The sequence below is a fragment of the Oncorhynchus tshawytscha genome, linkage group LG09 (genome assembly GCF_018296145.1).
Source record: "Oncorhynchus tshawytscha isolate Ot180627B linkage group LG09, Otsh_v2.0, whole genome shotgun sequence".
Lineage (NCBI taxonomy): Eukaryota > Metazoa > Chordata > Actinopteri > Salmoniformes > Salmonidae > Oncorhynchus > Oncorhynchus tshawytscha.
This window is the reverse complement of record NC_056437.1, coordinates 38858501-38881271: the sequence shown is the minus strand read 5'-3', so window position 1 is coordinate 38881271 and position 22771 is coordinate 38858501. Positions and strand designations below refer to the sequence as shown.

The 22771-nt window shown below is 41.4% G+C and overlaps 1 protein-coding gene across 2 annotated transcripts in view; it reads right to left on the bottom strand.

The window, feature by feature from the left end:
* Positions 1-335: 335 nt before the first annotated feature.
* vps37d (VPS37D subunit of ESCRT-I) overlaps positions 336-22771 on the bottom strand; it is a 39630-nt gene continuing 17194 nt past the window's right edge. For both annotated transcript variants that reach the window (XM_024431892.1, XM_024431891.1), the window contains 2 exons: positions 5772-5854; positions 336-1786 (listed from right to left, as the gene is read on the bottom strand). In XM_024431892.1, coding sequence (XP_024287660.1) covers positions 1253-1786; positions 5772-5854 — 617 coding nt within the window. In that variant the 3' untranslated portion in view covers positions 336-1252. The remainder of the gene's footprint in view (positions 1787-5771; positions 5855-22771) is intronic.

The window sequence follows — 22771 nt, the reverse complement described above, 5'->3', positions numbered from 1 at the left end:
CCAATTATCCTATTTACCCCAAATTGCACTTCTATGCTGGACTGATAGTAAGAAAATTAAAGAGGTTAGCAATTGTTTCATATTAAATCATAACAGTACGTGCTTCCGGCAGAAGGCTGACTTTCTCACAGAGATTCAATTTACACGCTCTTATACTCAGTTCGGAGGAGAAATAAAAACATTCAGGAAGCCCTGAAAGAAAAACAGCCTCTCATTTATCAGAGTAAACAAAAGCCTTTGAAGCTGGGCATTTAAAATAGGATTTCCATAAATAAGTAAACCATTCACTGATGTGAATGCTTCGACACACTGTTTGTGAAATAACAAAGGCAGAGTTGTGCGCTCCTCGAGGTTTATTTGTGACGGTAATCAACTTCAGCTGAGAAACCTGGTGATCCTTTAGAAAATGTAGCCCTATTTGGGAGCCGGTCCAAAGATAACAATTTTACTGTTCCCCCATATCCACTCTCAGCGATATATTCATCATCATCATTATCCATGTGATAATAAAACATTTGAAAAGCCTGAGCAAACAGTCATGTTGCCAGTATATATCTACTGGCCGGATAAATAATAAATATTAGACCATCTGCTCTAAATATGCATTTGAAAGGGGAAGCTGCATAAACACTCTGTCACGTATTCAGTGTTCTTTGTTTATCTTTGTGTTGTGATGTCTTGTGTTTGCGCATCAGGAAAATGGCTTGGAAATTATTCCAAAATTGCAGAAATACAACTGTATCGCTTGGGCAGAACTATGAAACAAGTAACAACAGGGATTTAGGTTAATAATAAACACCACCATTTGTACTTTATTGATCATCAGCAAAATGACACCAGGCCATTTCATAGAAGCCTTGCAGTTCTTAGTCGGAGGAATGGACAATGGGGTCCTTTATGACAACCCGGAGGCACTACTCCATTTGAGACATTTTCATATCATTGCTGTGCTTCACAACCATGTGACGCCCTGACAGTGTAACATTCAAAGAAAAAAACGAACAACAATGAAAACCACAACCTGTTGCTCCTTCATTCATTCATTAACTTGCTTGCTTTCAACTACACATACTCCATGCTTAATGGCTTCTGGTTATCTCCCTTTTTAGGTATGTTTACATTTTGTGTCATGGCTGGAGGACGTATGTGTCAGATCAATTCCACAAAGTCTTCAAAGGCCATCTTTGCGTGCATGAGTCTGGTAGCCGCTGTTTGGTTCCATGTCTAGAGACCTCCAGGGCCCATGCCTCAGCTATCGGTATAGCGGCTCAGGCTGGTGAGTGGCGGGTCTATAGAGCTGCTGTAACCGCACAGGTCTGGTTGGCCAGCCACCGGGTAATTGTCCAATGACCCGTAGGTTCACAGGGTGCCCATGTCCCGAGAACTGGGCATTTGGGCTCAGGATGTGGGTCTGGCCCGGCTGGGAGTCCAGCGGAGGTAGACTGGCGTGGGACGGGGCAGAGGGCAAGGTGGTTGGCAGGGGGAAATGGGGCAGCAGGATGGCGGGGGTGAGGCCGTAGCGGAGCTGGAAGACCCGGGGCGGGCCCTGGGCCACGAAGCCGTTGGGCTGCTGGGTTTCAGGGTGCTCGTCTCTCTTCACCTCCTGCGCCTTGTCCTCTCGCTCCTCTAGCTTTTTGGGTTTGCTGGAATTCTCTTTGGCTCGGCTGAGCTCCTGGATTTTCTCTGCCTGAACACGGCGGATGTGGTAGCTCTTCCTGGAGCTTTGGAAGGAGTCCAGGAACCCCTCCAAGGGCACGTTCCCCTCCATGAACTTCTCCAGGAGGTCCTGTGAAGCAGAGGCCCAGGTATCAGAAGCCAGGAAGTCTAACAAAAGGATTCACAACCCCTGGGAACAGTGTAAACACAGCCCCACATGTAAAATGGGGTTTCACATTGTAATGCTTGCCATGAACTTTGACACAGATGTGTTGATAATTTAATTGCAAGATGTATTATTTTACATGGGCCAAAATGGTATATCCAGTATCACTTCCACTGGAACAGCCCTAGAATGACTGTAATCAGTCTGACTGGCAACTGTACCCCCAGTCATTGGGAGCAGGTGTAAAAACCTGTCTAGCCTAGTATTGGGGGAGTGAATAATTGATTACAGTCTGCACAGCCCACCTCCCCACTCTAACCTCTGCCTGAGCATAGACAATGGGAAGAACTCAATTAGCAGGAAGCGACCGGCTACGCACACAAAAAAGGTTTGGGTCATTACTGTGTATCTTCCATATCAGAGCAGCACAAATGGTCCCCATGGTACCACCATAATTTCCCTGGACATTTCTTTATTCATAGTTGCCAGCTGTAGATGGCTTGACACTAGGATTGGGCGATATACTGTATATTGGGTGATATACCGTTTACCTGTATACTGGGGTATTCGAAATACCAACAGTTTATTATATTTTTTCAATCCCCTCCTGGATCAAGATCCCTGTTGCCTAAATTGTTTTGTGCGTCAATATATTAATATATTTTTTCAATCCCCTTGTGTGCACATTCGGTAATACCCTATACCCCGGTATTGTACAGAAACGGTATGCAATCTGGATACCGCCTAACCCTACACAATCAACTCTCTATGATGTTACCTTCGGCCTCAGGGGCTGAAATCTGTCAGCTTCAACAGGGAGCCGCTAAAGATATTAATGAGTGGCACTGGCGATACATAAAACCAAATTGCTGGAACACACAAAATAACCCACCCTTACTGCCATTCATTAGATACAGTGGGGCAAAAAAGTATTTAGTCAGCCACCAATTGTGCAAGTTCTCCCACTTAAAAAGATGAGAGGCCTGTAATTTTCATCATAGGTCCACTTCAACTATGACAGACAAAATGAGAAAAAAAATCCAGAAAATCAAATTGTAGGATTTTAAATGTATTTATTTGCAAATTATGGTGGAAAATAAGTATTTGGTCAATAACAAAAGTTTATCTCAATATTTTGTTATATACTCTTTGTTGGCAATGACAGAGGTCAAACGTTTTCTGTAAGTCTTCACAAGGTTTTCACACACTGTTGCTGGTATTTTGGCCCATTCCTCCATGCAGATCTCCTCTAGAGCAGTGATGTTTTGGGGCTGTTGCTGGGCAACACGGACTTTCAACTCCCTCCAAAGATTTTCTATGGGGTTGAGATCTGGAGACTGGCTAGGCCACTCCAGGACCTTGAAATGCTTCTTACGAAGCCACTCCTTTGTTGCCCGGGCGGTGTGTTTGGGATCATTGTCATGCTGAAAGGCCCAGCCACGTTTTATCTTCAATGCCCTTGCTGATGGAAGGAGGTTTTCACTCAAAATCTCACGATACATGGCCCCATTCATTCTTTCCTTTACACGGATCAGTCGTCCTGGTCCCTTTGCAGAAAAACAGCCCCAAAGCATGATGTCTCCACCCCCATGCTTCACAGTAGGTATGGTGTTCTTTGGATGCAACTCAGCATTCTTTGTCCTCCAAACACGACGAGTTGAGTTTTTACCAAAAATTTATATTTTGGTTTCATCTGACCATATGACATTCTCCCAATCTTCTTCTGGATCATCCAAATGCTCTCTAGCAAACTTCAGACGGGCCTGGACATGTACTGGCTTAAGCAGGGGGACACGTCTGGCACTGCAGGATTTGAGTCCCTGGCGGCGTAGTGTGTTACTGATGGTAGGCTTTGTTACTTTGGTCCCAGCTCTCTGCAGGTCATTCACTAGATAATTGCTCCCACAGTTGATTTCTTCAAACCAAGCTGCGTACCTATTGCAGATTCAGTCTTCCCAGCCTGGTGCAGGTCTACAATTTTGTTTCTGGTGTCCTTTGACAACTCTTTGGTCTTGGCCATAGTGGAGTTTGGAGTGTGACTGTTTGAGGTTGTGGACAGGTGTCTTTTATACTGATAACAAGTTCAAACAGGTGCCATTAATACAGGTAACGAGTGGAGGACAGAGAAGAAGAAGAAGTTTAAAAAAAAGAAAGAAAAAAAAGAAGTTACAGGTCTGTGAGAGCCAGAAATCTTGCTTGTTTGTAGGTACCAAATACTTATTTTCCACCATAATCCGCTAATAAATTCATTAAAAATCCTACAATGTGATTTTCTGGATTTTTTTCTTCTCATTTTGTCTGTCATAGTTGAAGTGTACCTATGATGAAAATTACAGGCCTCTCTCATCTTTTTAAGTGGGAGAACTTGCACAATTGGTGGCTGACTAAATACTTTCTTGCCCCACTGTACATTGATTGTGTGAAATCCATTTAATAAACAAATGGGCTATTTATTATGGCCACGAGCTGGACGGCCTTTCATGGATATATGTTGGAAGGATTGTGTGTGGGGGGATAGTCTATGGTAGTAAGCCTTTCTCATTATGGGAACGTGCTGTATAGGACTATAGTCTGTGCATGTTTATACAGTCACTTCCTTACAGTATATGGTTTGTGAAATTAAGGTTTACAAGGGCCACTTGCTAATGGATCAAGCTCAATAAATGTGTAGTGCCATACATTCCTCTCCAAATAAAATGTTATATCACCTAGGAAAATATGAGCTCGGATTAAATGTGTATAGTTTGCACCAATTGCCCTGTAAAAAAAAATACTTTCCTACAAGGGTAAAAACATACCAATGTGGGCATGTTTGCTGTGTAGTGTCTTGGTTAAAGTAATGAAGGAGCTGAATGTAGTTGTATGAAAATTGTAGCTGTAGGTTAATGAGGTATTTAAATTGTTCAGTAAACCGTGGCAGTCAAAGTGCAGTGCACATTAAAAAAGTAGCTGATGCGGGTGACAAAACTACACTTATATATCGGGATATTATTTTTGTATCGTATAATTTTGACCATATCACAATATTATTTTGTATCGTATAATTTTGACCATATCACAATATTATTTTTGTATCGTATAATTTTGGCCATATCACAATATTATTTATCATATAATTTTGATCATATCACAATATTATTTTTGTATCGCATCATTTTGACCATATCACAAGATTATTTTTGTATCGTATAATTTTAACCATATCACAATATTATTTTTACGCTCGTTTGCTGTAACTACAACAAAACTCCAGTATTTGTCCATCATAGCTTGTTTTCTATCTTCTTTTTAAATATGGAAACCTTTTGTTTTTCCATGGCTGATCAAAACATTTTTTTTCTCATGGCTCTCTCATGTCCTTCTGAAGCAGATATGTGGTGAGCAATATGTTTGGAACATTGAATCACAATAATATCACCGTATCGAATCGCAATACATATAGAATTGTGAGAATTGGCATACATATCGTATCGCCACTTAAATATCGTATCGTGAGGTCTGTGTGTATTTCTATTAACCGTCTAGTCATCTATAACATTGTGTTTAATAAGCAAATTAACATTTGAAAGACCTGAATATTTTTAAATCAATAGGTCAAGGCAAATGTTCTCATTCAAATTGTAGACATTTCTATTGAAATCGTGGCCAGATGTAATATAGTGCACAGAAAACTTTGGGCAAAATTCTTTGTTTGATCTCGCTTGAAAAAGGCAACCAGTTCAGTGTGGATCCTAACTCCTGCAGGCTTGAATACTCAAGTATGCATGAGTTTCATAGACTATTCCTAGAATTTGTCCGATTTTAATGGAGCGCAGAATGAACAAGTGTGTCCTGGCTGTCGACTTACGTGGAGGCTTTTCAATGATTCTACACTAGTGCTGACAATGCAAAGAACACACTCAGTGGTTTATGCTAAGTCCCAACAATAGAGCTCAGGCTTTGGAATTACCTCAGACTGTTCCTCAGCACGCGCCACATCTTCATGGAGAAGATTCTGTGCTGTTTGGAGGCTGTGCTTCTGTGTGTGGGGCACTGCAAGGACAAGGAAACATAATTGATTCACAAGGAATGACAGTGACAGAGGGATCAGTTAATTACATAAAAGAGCTTACCAAAAAGAGTGACTTATGACTAGCTCAAGACTGAGGGTGGTTCAGTCAATGAGAAACCAGGAGAGATTAAATCATTTTAAAACACAAAGAACCTTTAGGGTTGTAAAGGGAGATGGTGGGTGGACATTTTTTGGGGCTAGGAGAGAGGGGCTAGGGAGCTGCAAACGTTGCCTGTGAGCAAACATTTCAAAACATTGAGGTTTGTTCAGCAGAAGAAGACCCAGTCGCTTCTGTCTCAGTCTGTCAACCAACCGGTGAGAGAGACATCCACACATCAAGGTTCCACTTCCATTGAATAATATTTGCAGTGGCATCGGTAGGCAGAGAACGAATTAAACAATGAAATTCGGGGGTCTCTATTTTCTTCATGGAACCTAAACATTTTCTGGGCCTAATAGTAAAGACATCATATAATCATGTTTTTTTTATTCACTTTTTTATTTTGGCATGAACATAACGTAATCTTATTGAACAACAAATCACTTCAAAAAGTATGCTACCTGCGCATGTATGTCCACTACAAAATAATTCCAGCATCCAAACATTGAACTGTGCACTCGAGACATTTGTTACAAAACACCAAAAAGTGTAATGACAGTAACATTAGCACTTTCAAAATATTATACTAAGGAAAATGTTTTTAAATATACACTACCGTTCAAAAGTTTGGGGTCACTTAGAAATGTCATTGTTTTTGAAAGAAAAGCACATTTTTTGTCCATTAAAATAACATCAAATTGATCAGAAATACAGTGTAGATAGACATTGTTAATGTTGTAAATGACTATTTTAGCTGAAAACGGCAGATTTTTTATGGAATATCAACATAGGTGTACTGAGGCACATTATCAGCAACCATCACTCCTATGTTCCAATGTTATTTGCCAGCCAAACAAACACACCAGGAGCAGCTGCATTTAATTCAGCAGGCCTAGAGGATAACTGGCTAAAACAATAGCATTACCAGGTCCTCCTCAGGCGGAATGGGGGAGGGGGGCAGAGCAACACCAACCTCAGACTAGCTGGCTTAAGGGCATAGGCAAATGGGGATCCTAATAAATCAAATCAAGCCTCTGGGAGCGGCATTTGGCATGCTGACACTCACAGCAGAGGATTGAGAATTTTGCTCCCCACTGTTTTCAGAAAACAAGATATGGTCAGTTAACTGCCCAAATTGGACTTGGTTGGTTTTTTTTGCAAATGTATTACAAATATAGAATGACGAAATGAAAAAAGCTTGGTTTTTTTTGCAAATGTATTACAAATATAAGCTTGGTTTTTTTTGCAAATGTATTACAAATATAGAATGACGAAATGAAAAAAGCTTGTTTTTTTTGCAAATGTATTACAAATATAGAACAGAAATACCTTATTTACATAAGTATTCAGATCCTTTGCTATGAGACTCTGTAACAATGGCGCCAGAGAAGAAGGCTGACGTGTCCCCAACCGATTGTGGATTTTTGTTTGTTTATTTGCATTGTTTGCAGCTTATCTTTTAACTTATTTTGTACATAATGTTGCCGCTACTGTCTCTTATGACCGAAAATAACTTCTGGACATCAGGACTGCAATTACTCACCACAGACTGGCAGAATCCTTTTTTCCTTTAATGAGTCTGACGAGCCCATGCATCAGTGACCGTACGTACATACCCCAACCAGAAGCCATGGATTACAGGCAACATCCACACTAAGCTAAAGGCAACAGCTGCCGCTTTCAAGGAGCGGGACTCTAAACCGGAAGCTTATAAGAAATTCCGCTATGTCCTTCGATGAACCATCAAACAGGCAAAGCTTCAATAGACGACTAAGATCGAATCGTACTACATAGGCTCTGAAGCTTGTTGGATGTGGCAGGGCTTGCAAACCATTACAGACCACAAAGGGAAGCACAGCCGAGAGCTGCCCAGTGACACAAGCCTACCAGACAAGCTAAACTACTTCTATGCTCGCTTCGAGGCAAATAACATTGAAACATGCATGAGAGCTGTTCCAGAAGGCTGTGTGATCACGCTCTCCGCAGCCGATGTGAGTAGGACCTTTAAGCAGGTCAACATTCACAAGGCCACAGGGCCAGACAGATTAACAGGACGTGTACTGCGTGCATGTGCTGACCAACTGGCAAGTGTCTTCACTGACATTTTCAACCTTTCCCTGTCTGAGTCCGAAATACCAACATGTTTTAAGCAGACAACCATAGTGCCTGTGCCCAAGAACACTAAGGTAACCTGCCTAAATGACTGCCCACCCGTAGCACTCACGTCTGTAGCCATGAAGTGCTTTGAAAGGCTGGTCATGGCTCACATCAACATCATTATCCCAGAAACCCTAGACCCAGTCCAATTTGCATACAGCTTCCTGCCATCCAGGATCTCTATACCAGAAGGTGTCAGAGGAAGGCCCTAAAAATTGTCAAAGACCAACCACACTAGTCACAGTCGGTTCTCTCTGCTACCGCACGGAAAGCGGTACCGGAGCACCAAGTCTAAGTCCAAGAGACTTCTAAACAGCTTCTACCCCCAAGCCATAAGACTCCTGAAAATCTAATCAAATGGCTACCCAGACAATTTGCATTGCCCATCACCCCCCACCCCCTCTAATACGCCGCTGCTACTCTCTGTTGTTATCATCTATGCATAGTCACTTTAAGAATTCTACCTACATGTACATATTACCTCAACTAACTGGTACCCCAGCACATTGACTCTCCGGTACCCCCTTGTAAATAAGCTCAGCAAAAAAATAAACATCCCTTTTCAGGACCCTGTCTTTCAAAGATCATTTGTAAAAATCCAAATAACTTCACAGATCTTCATTGTAAAGGTTTTAAACACCGTGTCCCATTCTTGTTCAATAACCCATAAACAATTAATGAACATGCACCTGTGGAACGGTCGTTAAGATACTAACAGCTTACAGACGGTAGGCAATTAAGATCACAGTTATGAAGAATTAGGACACTAAAGAGGCCTTTCTACTGACTCTGAAAAACACCAAAAGAAAGATGCCCAGGGTCCCTGCGCATCTGTGTGAACGTGCCTTAGGCACACTGCAAGGAGGCATGAGGACTACAGATGTGACCAGGGCAAAAAATTGTAATGTCTATACTGTGAGACACCTAAGACAGCGCTACAAGGAGACAGGAGGAACAGCTGATCGTCCTCGCAGTGGCAGACCATGTGTAACAACACCCGCACAGGATCGGTACATCCGAACATCACACCTGCAGGACAGGTACAGGATGGCAACAACAACTGCCCGAGTTACACCAGGAATGCATAATCCCTCCATCAGTGCTCAGACTGTCCGCAATAGGCTGAGAGAGGCTGGATTGAGGGCTTGTAGGCTTGTTGTAAGGCAGGTCCTCCCTCACCAGACATCACCGGCAACAACGTCACCTATGGGCACAAACCCACTGTCGCTGGACCAGACAGGAGAGGCAAAAAGAGCTCTTCACTGATGAGTCGTAGTTTTGTCTCACCAGGGGTGATGGTCGGATTTGCGTTTATCATCAAAGAAATGAGCGTTACACCGAGGCCTGTACTCTGGAGCGGATCGATTTGGAGGTGGATGGCCCGTCATGGTCTGGGGCGGTGTGTCACAACATCATCGGGCTGAGCTTATTGTCATTGCAGGCAATCTCAACCCTGTGCATTACAGGGAAGACATCCTCCTCCCTCATGTGGTACCTTTCCTGCAGGCTCATCCTGACACGACCCTCCACCCAACATGACAATGCCACCAGCCATACTGCTTGTTCTGTGCGTTATTTCCTGCAAGACAGGAATGTCAGTGTTTTGCCATGGCCAGCGAAGAGCCCGGATCTCAATCCCATTGGGACCTGTTGGATCGGAGGGTGAGGGCTAGGGCCATTCCCCCCAGAAATGTCCGGGAACTTTCAGGTGCCTTGGTGGAAGAGAGGGGTGACATCTCACAGCAAGAACTGGCGAATCTGGTGCAGTCCATGAGGAGGAGATACACTGCCGTATTTAATGCAGCTGGTGGCAACACCAGATACTGACTGTTACTTTTGATTTTGACCTCCCTTTGTTCAGGGACACATTATTCAATTTCTGTTAGTCACATGTCTGTGGAACTTGTTCAGTTTATGTCTCAGTTGTTGAATCTTGTTATGTTAATACAAATATTTACACGTTAAGACATGTTAAGTCTTTTTTGCTGAGTTAAGTCTCACTATTGTTATTTTACTGCTGCTCTTTAATTACTTGTTACTTTTATTTCTTATACTTATCCGTATTTTTTAACTGCATTGTTGGTTAGGGGCTTGTAAGTAAGCATTTCACTGTAGGGTCTACACTTGTTGTATTCGGCGCATTTGACAAATAAAATGTGATTTGATTTTATTTGATCCGAAATTGAGCTCAGGTGCATTCTATTTCCATTGGCCATCCTTGAGATGTTTCTACAACTTGATTGGAGTCCACCTGTGGTAAATTCTATTGATTGGACATGATTTGAGAAGGCACACACCTGTCTATATAAGAATGAATTGTTGAATGAATTGTCCGTAGAGCTCCGAGACAGGATTGTGTTGAGGCACAGATCTGGGGAAGGGTACCAAAACATTTCTGCAGCATTGAAGGTTCCCAAGAACACAGTGGCCTCCATTGTTCTTAAATGGAAGAAGTTTGGAACCACCAAGACTCTTCCAAGAGCTGGCTGCCTAGCCAAACTGAGCAATCGGGGGAGAAGGGCCTCGGTCAGTGAGGTGACCAAGAACCCGATGGTCACTCTGAAAGACTTCCAGAGTTTCTGTGTGGAGATAGGAGAACCTTCCAGAAGGAGAACCATCTCTGCAGCACTCCATCAATCAGACATTTATGGTAGTGGCCAGATGGAAGCCACTCCTCAGTAAAAGGCACATGACAGCCCGTTTGGAGATTTGCAAATAGGCACCTAAAGGAATCTCAGACCACGAGAAAGAAGATTCTCTGGTCTGATGAAACCAATATTGAACTCTTTGGCCTGAATGTCAAGTGTCACGTCTGGAGGAAACCTGGCACCATCCCTATGATGAAGCATGGGGGTGGCAGCATCATGCTGTGGGGATGTTTTTCAGTGGCAGGGACTGGGAGACTAGTCAGGATCGAGGTAAAGATGAACTAAGCAAAGTACAGAGAGATCCTTGATGAAAACCTGCTCCAGAGTACTCAGGACCTCAGAATGGGCCGGAGATTCACCTTCCAACAGGGCAACGACCCTAGGCACACAACCAAGACAACGCAGGAGCGGCTTCGGTACAAGTCTATGAATGTCTTTGAATGGCTAGCCAGAGCCCAGACTCGAACCCGATCGAACATCCCTGTTTCTGAAGTGCCAGGACCGTCTCCTAAAGTTGATTCAGCTGCACCACCAGTACAGAGATTGCTCAGGAATGGCAGCAAGCAGGTGTGAGTGCATCTACACGCATAGTGAGGCAAAGACTTTTGGAGGATGGCCTGGTGTCAAGAAGGGCAGCAAAGAAGCCACTTCTGTCCAGGAAAAACATCAGGGACCGACTGATATTCTGCAAAAGGTACAGAAATTGGACTGCTGAGGACTGGGGTAAAGTCATCTTCTCTGATGAATCCCCTTTCCGATTGTTTGGGGCATCCGGAAAAAAGTTTGTCCGGAGAAGACAAGGTAAGCGCTACCATCAGTCCTGTGTCATGCCAACAGTAAAGCATCCTGAGACCATTCATGTGTGGGGTTGCTTCTCAGCCAATGGTGTGGGCACACTCACAATTTTGCCTAAGAACACAGCCATGAATAAAGAATGGTACCAACACATCCTCTGAGAGCAACTTCTCCCAACCATCCAGGAACAGTTTGGTGATGAACAATGCCTTTTCCAGCATGATGGAGCACCTTACCAGAAGGCAAAAGTGATAACTAAGTGGCTCGGGGATCTAAAAAAATCTATATTTTGGGTCCATGGCCAGGAAACTCCCCAGACCTTAATCCCATTGAGAACTTGTGGTCAATCGTCAAGAGGCGGGTGGACAAAACAAAAACCCACAAATTTTGACAAACTCTAAGCATTGATTATGCAAGAATGGGCTGCCATCAGTCAGGATGTGGCCCAGAAGTGAATTGACAGCACGCCAGGGCGGATTGCAGAGGTCTTGAAAAAGAAGGGTCAACCCTGCAAATATTGACTCTTTGCATACTTCATGTAATTGTCAATAAAAGCCTTTGACACTTATGAAATGCTTGTAATTATACTTCAGTATTAAAGAGTAATATCTGACAAAAATATCTAAAGACACTGAGGCAGCAGACTTTGTGAAAATTAATATTTGTGTCATTCTCAAAACTTTTGGCCACGACAGTACATGTGGATGTATTTCAAGGCCTACCTTCAAACTCAGTGCCTCTTCGCTTGACATCATGGGAAAATCAAACGAAATCAGCCAAGATCTCAGAATAAAAATTGTAGACCTCCACAAGTCTGGTTCATCATTGGTAGCAATTTCCAAACGCCTGAAGGTACCACGTTCATCTGAACAAACAATAGTACGCAAGTATAAACACCTTGGGACCACGCAGCCATCATATCGCTTAGGAAGGATATGTGTTCTGTCTCCTAGAGATGGACGTACTTTGGTGCGAAAAGTGCGACTCAATCCCAGAACAACAGCAAAGGACCTTGTATCTATATCCACAGTAAAATGAGTCCTATATCGACATAACCTGAAAGGGCGCTCAGCAAGGAAGCAGCCACGGCTCCAAAACCGCCATAAAAAAGCCAGACTACCGTTTGCAACTGCACATGGGGAAAAATACTGTTCTTTTTGGAGAAATGTCCTCTGGTCTGATGAAACAAAAATAGAACTGTTTGGCCATAAGGACCATCCTTATGTTTGGAGGAAAAAGGGGGAGGCTTCCATCCCAACTGTGAAGCACGGGGGTGGCAGCATCATGTTGTGTGGGTGCTTTGCTGCAAGAGGGACTGGTGCACTCAACTGGCAGCTTCATTAAATAGTATCCACAAAACACCAGTCTCAACATCAACAGTGAAGAGGCAACTTCAGGATGCTGGCCATCTAGGCAGAGTTGCAAAGAAAAAGCCATATCTCAGACTGGCCAATAAAAATTGAAGATTAAGATGGGCAAAAGAACACAGACACTGGACAGAGGAACTCTGCCTAGAAGGCCAGCATCCCGGAGTCGCCTGTTCACGTTGAGACTGGTGTTTTGTGGATACTATTTAATGAAGCTGCCAGTTGAGGACTCGTGAGGGATCTGTTTCTCAAACAATACATTCTAATGTACTTGTCCTCTTGCTCAGTTGTGCAGCAGGGCCTCCCACTCCTCTTTCTATTCTGGTTAGGGCCAGTTTGCGCTGTTGTAGCCACCGTGCTGCTACACCTGCATTGCTTGCTGTTTGGGGTTTTAGCCTGGGTTTCTGTACAGCACTTTGAGATATCAGCTGATGTACGAAGGGCTATATAAATAAATCTGATTTGATTTGATTTCTGTGAAGGGAGTAGTATACAGCATTATATGAGATCTTCAGTTTCTTGGCAATTTCTCGCATGGACTACCCTTCATTTCTCAGAACAAGAATAGACTGGCGAGTTTCAGAAGAAAGGTCTTTGTTTCTGGCCATTTTGAGCCTGTAATCGAACCCACAAATGCTGATGCGCCAGATACTCAACTAGTCTAAAGAAGGACGGTTTTTGTAAGGGATTTCTTCCATTGACGGAGAGGCGGACCAAAGCGCAGCGTGGTTATATTGATTCATGTTTAATAAAAAAAATAAACACAAACACTACAAAACAATAAACGTGGAAAACCAAAAACAGCCCTATCTGGTGCAAAACACAGAGACAGGAACAATCACCCACAAACACACAGTGAAACCCAGGCTACCTAAGTATGATTCTCAATCAGAGACAACTAATGACACCTGCCTCTGATTGAGAACCATACTAGGCCGAAACATAGAAATCCCCAAATCATAGAAAATCAAACAGACTGCCCACCCCAACTCACGCCCTGACCAACTAAATAATGAATACAAAACAAAGGAAATAAAGGTCAGAACGTGACAGTTTTATTAATTTTTTAATCAGAACAACAGTTTTCAGCTGTTCTAACATAATTGCAAAAGGGTTTTCTAATGATCAATTAGCCTTTTAATCACACAATGTGCCATTGGAACACAGGAGAGATGGTTGCTGATAATGGGCCTCTGTACGCCTATGTAGATATTCCATTAAGAATCTGCAGTTTACAGCTACAATAGTAATTTACAACATTAACAATATCTACTCTGTATTTCTGATCAATTTTATGTTATTTTAATGGACAAAAAATGTGCTTGTCTTTCAAAAACAAGGATATTTCTAAGTGACCCAAACTTTTGAACGATAGTGTGTGTATATATATATAATTTATAAGTTTAAAAATGGATGTAGCAACTACAGATTGCCCCATTAAGTCTATCAAAAGTGTGTGAGTTTGAGAATGTGTCCATTGGGCCTATGGATGTATTTTTGAAATCAGCATGAATTAGATTGAGCAATAAAAACCCAACTTTTAATCCATAGGCTTGGATTCGCACACTGTCCACTGGTTTCAAAAACAATGATTGATAGGCAGGTTAAACTTCTTGAATTCAGCCATTATTGGGTTCAAATACACATTTAGATTTGTGAACAGCCATCCACAACAACCACAATCCCTAAGGCGCAAATAGCTTAATAAGAGACCAGCAGTGTGATTCACATCATTGCACTATGTAGATATCAATAATAAGTGATATCCGTATCACCGTAGACTACAACCACTGCTGTCATCCTTACCTCCAAGCGTTTATTCAAGTCAAGGATCATCTTTGGATGCCGACAGCAGTCGCACTATTGGAAGACATAGCTTGGACTGTAGCCTACAAAAGCCTATTCCTGCTCTTTTCCCGTGATCCATCAAACCCATTTGCTGTGTCATCATAGTGGTCTCTGACTTGTGGTCAGACTCATTCAGGTGGAACAGACTTAAACTTGTGTCTTTTTTCAGTGTTGAATTGAATGTCATTGAGAAAACAGAGAAGTGTCAAAGGTTTTTTTCTGCAAACATCCTTTCTGAATTTAAAAGTAATCCTTGAAGTAACCATCTAGTTTTTCAAAAATATCTGTAATCTGACTACAATATTGTTGCGGATTACATATACCATTTTTCGTAATCCGTTACTCCCCAACCCTGGCCGCCGCACTGAAGTGGTAGATCTGGTGACGGATTTTACTGAAAAAACACTGACCACAGTAGAAACAAGCCCATGTTAATCTGTATATGAACTGGTTATTAATAATACATTTGAAAAAGAGAAGGCAGTATATTGAACATTTTGTGAAATCCTTTGAAAACTTCCTTGGACAATTCTTTCAGTAAAGCATACAGTATAAAGGTCTCCAAGCAAGCCAACAGAAAGAAGACCAATTTCATGACTGAACTGCAGCTGACATTGTCTCATCAATGGCTATTAGATAGAATTTCTGCTGACTGGTATGCCTGAAGCACCGCAGCTAGACACCAATATAAGGCCATGTGTCCAAAGGAATCTCATTTTTTCTAATGGTAATGTACTGTACCTATCAGCTCATACTGATGCCACGAAAATAAGTCATAGTATCACAGATGGGGCCTCGCAGGGCTTGGAATATTTGAATGTTCAGAATCAGCCAGTGGGTCAGCAGTAAATTATAACCCTGCAGGACCCTGGCCCAGTTTAGATGCCTACATAGACCAACATGTCTTCTCTCTCAAATTAGGTCAGGATGAAAAAGACAAAGCACGCAAGCTCCGAGGCCACTTCATACAGCGAAACGAAAGCCCCCTCACACACACATGCACACACACTCTTCCTGTCAATAACAGTGGGTGTTATTTGGTCTGTGGAGATAAATACTGATGACTGGTGCTGCTCCGCTTGACTGGGGATGATAAAATGAGCTTGATGGGCTTCACACAAAGAGACACATGTTACCTGAATGTGTCACCCTGTCTCCTCAAAGCTTTTATAACACCATACACTGTGCTGACATCATCTATTTCTGCCTATGACAAGTTTGGTAGAGACTTCCCAAAAATCTTTTAGGATGTAGATGAGGCAGAGAAAATGCACACCAGCATCTTGTGTAATGTCATTTGTACAGAATGTTTTCTCAGATCAAAAGAGACAGTGTGCGAGCAGAGGAGGTTCGAGCATAGTGCTTGCTCTCCAGACTGACGCTGAGTGTGTAGCAACTCTGTGGCTTCAACTTTACTTTACCACAGTCTGACAACAGCAACACAGTTAGCAGCCAGTGCCTTCAGCAACGACATAGCTGTTTCTCCACTGCAGCTAAAAATAACATGAAAAGCATTCTTTAGACAAATCCAGCAAGATAGATTACACCTTTGGGCTAGTTGAAAGGTGGAGGATTTTGCTTTTAGATAACGTCCTACAGTGTGTGCTTTAATAGCTCACCACTATATCACATTTGTTGGGACTTTTATTTTCTCCTTACAGTATGAGATATTGAGCTAATTATTTCACAAGCTCTATTTCACAATCTCTTTATGACAACTTTAAGGCCTACATACTGTGTGAAGGAATGGAGGCCTCTCACACGTGTGTGTGTGTGTGTGTTTATCATCCTTTACCTTAATGTATGCTGATAGTCTTTTCGCTTCTTGGGCTGTGCATTCCAGTGCTCTTGAGTCTATATAACATGCAGTGGTGCCGTTTAAGATTAGGGAGGATGATTACAGAATATTGGATGACTGTCATTCATATTCCATTCATCCAGCTCAATGTAACATCGATAGGTTCAGGCTACTACATGATACTTGACTTTTCCAGGTATCCATCATGAGGTTGCTACAATCTAGCCTATGAATTAAAGTTTAAAACCTAGCTAAGTGAAAGTTTTAAAAAATAAAACCAAAAATAGCTTTCTCTCTCTCTCGCTTTTCCTTCATTTTGGAATAAATTAATTTGTTCAAAATTGTTCAACTATTGTCCTTCTCTCTCTTTGAGTAAACTACTCACCACATGTGATGCACTGCAGTGCTAATTGTAACTTATGCATTCAGTACTAGAAACATTTTCTGTTCCTTTGATTGGGTGGACAACATGTCAGTTCATGCTGCAAGAGCTCTGATAGGTTGGAGGACATCCTCCGGAAGTTGACATAATTACATACTTACTTTGTAATTCTATGGAACCATGTGCCTCCTAGGTGTTGTACTGAAGTCAATGTACCCAGAGGAGGACAGAAGCTAGCTGTCCTCTGGCTACAACACTGTGCTACCCTACAGAGTGCTGCTGAGTCTAGTGTAGACAGTATGTTTTCATCAATTATTTGGTGACATGTGAATATATTTAGTGTAGTTTTATCTAAAAATGATAATTTTTTAAATGTTTAACTATTATTTATTTTTATGAAATTCACTGAAGATAGTCCTCCCCTTCCTCCTCTGAGGAGCCTCCACGGATAACATGGCCTAAACTATTTATAGAAAGGAAAAACCTATTCCAATGTGACCTCAATATCACCCCTTAAATTAAAATACAAACAAATATAAATATACAAATATAAAACCCCTGAATATGAGTCTTATTGTGATCTTTGCTAAATTGCACAAAACTATGGGTACACAATTCCCATTGGAATGCGCAATGCTAAGAAAAACTGTTTTGCATTTGTTACATATAAGTGAGGGCTGTCTTTGTCTAGCTGGCAGTTGTGGTTTGATTGTCAGGGGGATCGAGTACTAAAGCCTGCAAAGGGCCCCATTCTCCCCCCATGTGGTAAAGAGTAGTGTAAGGGGAGTTCAATAGCCTTAATCCAACTTAGATAACTACCCCTACCAACACCCAAACCAAAATGAAACTGAGACATTTTTGACTCTTCCACCAGTCACTGTGCGATCTCACACCTTCACACTAAAGTAGCTGGCTTCCGATCAGTCTAAAGAAGTGGGTGCGTGAGCGGCCATTAAAGGCCTTGCACGTCAAGGTCACTCAAAGTGGACTTCATTTGTCTAGGTCCTTCTTTTCACATTTGCATTTGTAATCACCTGATTCTTCTACCCACCTGGGGGGTCCCTTCATATTTTTTCTTTGATCGATCTCTGTCGAGATGATCGATCTTTGTCGAGGTGATTGATCTTTGTCGAGGGAGGAGCAGATTTTTACATATTGTGTATTTTTAAAATTTTTAACACATTTCTGTTTGTTGGCAATGCCAATTCTCTGAAAACGTACTTTCATGTTCGCTAGCTGGACAGGAAAACGCAGCTGAGTACTAAACCGTAAACCAGATAACGCGTGTACTATCTCTGTTGATCTCGTCTGCCAATCACGTTATCTGTATCTAAGGTAGTAGACAGCTGGTGACATATCGAGACAGATCTTCGTCCAACAAACTGCTATCAGGTAAAGTATTTTTTTATTGATTTGTAATCTAACTATTTAGTTATAGAAACGTGATACCATAAATTCAAGTTGTAAAATGACTCCCAACTTAGAACACAGAAACTTTAGTAATGTAATGTGGCTAGCTTGCTGTGTTCTAAGTTAGATACAGATAACATGATCAACAATATCACAATATTATCTTTGCACTAGATGGTGGTACCTGCATTAAAACTCCAGTATTGGGGAGCTAACACTTTTATTTACATTTTCTGATCAAAACTTGTTATCTCATGGCTCTCTTGTCGAATCGCAATAAAATCACAGTATCAAATCACAATTCCTATAGAATCATGAGAATCGCAATACATATCGTGGCAATTCCCAGCCCTACTAGCTAGCATGTCATTCCGGAACAAGAACTAGCTATCAGTTTATTCCAAGTAATAATTTTAAAAATCTATAGAACAAGTAGTGTAAATCTAATACAGTCATCAAGGCAGGACCCACTCATTTCATTCTGACAAATAAGAAATGCCATATTACCCCTGTCAATAATAGGATGATTGCAGAGCACCCTGACTCAGATTGTCAGGATGTTCATTTTCAAGCTCACAAACTACATTCCTTTGCTGTGATCAGGCTTCGGCGATATTCCATGTATACCATATATTGGGGATTTGGAAATAGCCACAAGATGGTTTTTCAATACCGCCAATACAGGTACATTCCTTTGAAGTTTTTAAATACATTTTTATATTTGTAGCTAGATTTGAAGTAGATAGGAGATAAAGCAGATCGCATTCTTCATTTAACCTGTCACATTATTTAACATTGTGAAACTTACCATAGTTCCCCCGAACTGTTGAGCCAGTCACATGTTTGTTTGGAAATAGCATAAAGGGAGAAAGCGGGAGCAGGTGAGTCCAGCTGTGTATTGACGGGTCGCATTTTATATGGCACGGCAACACTTTATATGGCATGTTTTTTGCTTCAACAGAGTGATCAGGGAGTGCAATTATATTTTTCCTTTTACAGTATATATATTAGTGCAACAAATTCAGCAGAAAAAAGTGCAAAGCTATTTAGCTGTGAGCCACACAAGTAAACAAGCTTACAAAAAAGCAAGGTCTTTTTTGCAAAAACAATGCATGGCCATAATATTTGCAAAGTTTATCATAGAAAGAATGTAGCCAGCTACAATTCCTAATGTTTTGCTTAATAAAAAGCATTTTAGATCTGCATTCAAGCAAGATATTTATTGTGTGTTTTATCTTTTTTCTCTGGTTGAAAAATGCTGAATTCGCCGTTAACGTGACTCCTAAGTTTAACTTGCTAGTTATCTAAGTAAGTGGCTGAATTAATAAGCAGATGGGGTGTTATGATAACATGATATACATGATATAGTGTTAGCTTTCTGCCATGTTTGAGAAATCTGTACAGCTGCCAATGCTATCTTGATTTTCTTGATTTTTTTTCTCCTTTCCATTCTCGGCCCATCCCTCTTTTCCCGAGCAGAGCAGGCAGGCCTGTTGCCCTAGCGACTCCAGACTCCACACAGACACAGCGTGTACACATGCTGAACCAGAGCCAGTACCGTTCTTCCATCAGACAAACACGTGGCAAAACTTTGTTAATTTGCACAATGTCTCTTGTTCACATTCACTTGTAAATGTCCAAACTCACCAAAAATTACATTCGGTAGCTCCTTCCAGTATACAGTACCAGTCAAAAGTTTGGACACACCTCCTCATTCAAGGGGTTTTATTTATTTGTACTATTTCCTACATTGTAGAATAATAGTGAAGACATGAAAACTATGAAATAACACATATGGAATCATGTAGTAACCAAAAAAGTGTTTAAACAAATCAAAATATATTTGAGATTCTTCAAAGTAGCCACCCTTTGCCTTGATGACAGCTTTGCACACTCTTGGCATTCTCTCAACCAGCTTCATGAGGTAGTTACCTGGAATGAGTTTCAATTAACAGGTGTGCCTTGTTAAAAGTTAATTTGTGGAATTTCTTTCTTTCTTAATGCATTTGAGCTAATCAGTTGTGTTGTGACAAGGTTGGGGGGTATACAGAAGATAGCCCTATTTGGTAAAAGACCAAGTCCATATTATGGCAGGAACAGCTCAAGTAACAGACACAGTCCTCACAGACACAGTCCTCACAGTTTTTGACCCTTGCCTGTTTTCTGGACTCCGTACCCGCCTGCCTGACCATTCCTGCTGCCACTCTGTACCTTCTGGACTCAGAACTGGTTTTGACCTTTTGCCTATCCACGACCATTCTCTTGCCTACCCCTTTAATAAATATCAAGACTCAAACCATCTGCATCTGGGTCTCGCCTTGTGCCCTTATATATAGACAAGTTGACTAACAAATAGCTTACAAATGTAAGAAAATATAAGCATAAAAATAGCTAAATGAGTCTTAAAAACAATTTTTCCTGCATTTTTTCCGCCGTCCCTGAACAATGTGCACATGTACCCTACATGAGCCTTTTGAAGTAGCATAATTGTTTGATTATCAGATGAAAACATCAGGAAACATCAAATCTTTACTTTACTATTAGGTCCATAGAGATCCTATTAAATTAATAGGAATTCTATATCTTTCAATGATTAAGCCCATAACAAATTAAAGCGTGTGCACACATGAGGTCCCCATACCGGTAAGAAATAAAAATCTACTTTCACCCCTGGTATCTATGCAAAGTATATGATTAAATTAATAGAGATTCTATATCTTTCAATGATTAAGCCCATAACAAATTAAAGCGTGTGCACACATGAGGTCCCCATACCGGTAAGAAATAAAATCTACTTTCACCCCTGGTTTCTATGCAAAGTATATGATTGAATGTTTCTTTAAACTTGCAACTAGTTACTTATAATGAGACATATAATCATGCCAAAACATGATTCGTAAATGTTATTCACTGACAGAGAGATAGCTAATGAAAGACAAATTGTCATTTACAGTATCTGGCTAGGCTAACTGTAACATTGGCTAGATTTCAATAAATTGTCTAAATGGTCAACGGAGTTATCTCTTCATACAATCAGGACAAATCGTATTGCATGCTGCATATTTCAAGTGTACTCGAAAACAGATATTTATCTTATTTAAGTCTTTCGGAGCTAACTATATCTGTCCTCTTCATCAGACAGCAGATCGCATTTTCACAAGAGGCTGTGCTTACATCACAAGTGGTATGTACGGGAGTTCTGATTGGTTCCAAGTTAAGCAGTTTGGCAAATTTGCCTAAGCTGACAGTTTTGAAATATACTTATTATGAGATTTGCACGAATTGAAGGTTCCAATAAAATGCTATTCATAAGTCAGCTCTTCCCTCGACGGGGATCAATCAACTTCACGTTTTTTGGCTTCAGCCCACCACCTAACAGACACATTTAAATTACAGGTTGTAAATGCAACAAAATAGGAAAAATGAAAGGGGATGAATACTTTTGCAAGGCACTGTATACTTTGTCATGATGATATAAATGGATGGATGTGAGTCTTAGATGGGTATGCACATACCATCTATTGGCTAATTTGGTGATCTAGAGTGCAGGCAATTGTTTTAAAAGCGTTATAGAATGTTATAGTGTGTTATCCCCTATCTACTATTACGAGAACCATGTAGCTATGATGTGCTCCTACACAATTTCCTGGTTTCAAGCCGGACCACATAGAATTTAAATTATGGAGGAAACAATTATTTTACCCACTGATAGAACATAGGCTTTCACCAAATTGACAGGAGTTTCATGATTATTTTTTCTGGGGTTGGATTATCCCTTCAATGTCTTCCATCTCTAAGCAAGCCGCATTACTCAATAGGTCTTTACCTTGAGCCAAAACACAGTCTAACAGCTAGACTCTAACTCCTCTGCGATTGCTTGCCTCAGGAATTCTTTCTTTTTTCCCACAATTTTTCCCCGTCTTTTCCCCGTCATCAGGCCAAATGAGAATCAGATGTTTTGTGGAGGAAGGAAGGACTCCCACCCATCCTGCTTTGCTGGTGCAGCTGGAGTGTTGGTACAGTGTGTGTGTGTGTGTGTGTGTGTGTGTGTGTGTGTGTGTGTGTGTGTGTGTGTGTGTGTGTGTGTGTGTGTGTGTGGTGGCAGGAAGGTGAACATTCCACCCTCCTTCCATCATTGGACAGCTGCTAAGGCTGTAGAAAGGGAGAAAAGGGGAGAAACGCCGGGCTACAAAACATGCTGGTTGTCACGTTCTGACCTTAGTTCCTTTGTTTTGTCTTTGTTTTAGTATGGTCAGGGCGTGAGTTGGGGTGGGCAGTCTATGTTCTTTTTTCTAAAATTTGGGATTTCTGTGTTTGGCCTGGTATGGTTCTCAATCAGAGGCAGCTGTCAATCGTCCCTGATTGAGAACCATACTTAGGTATCCTGGTTTTC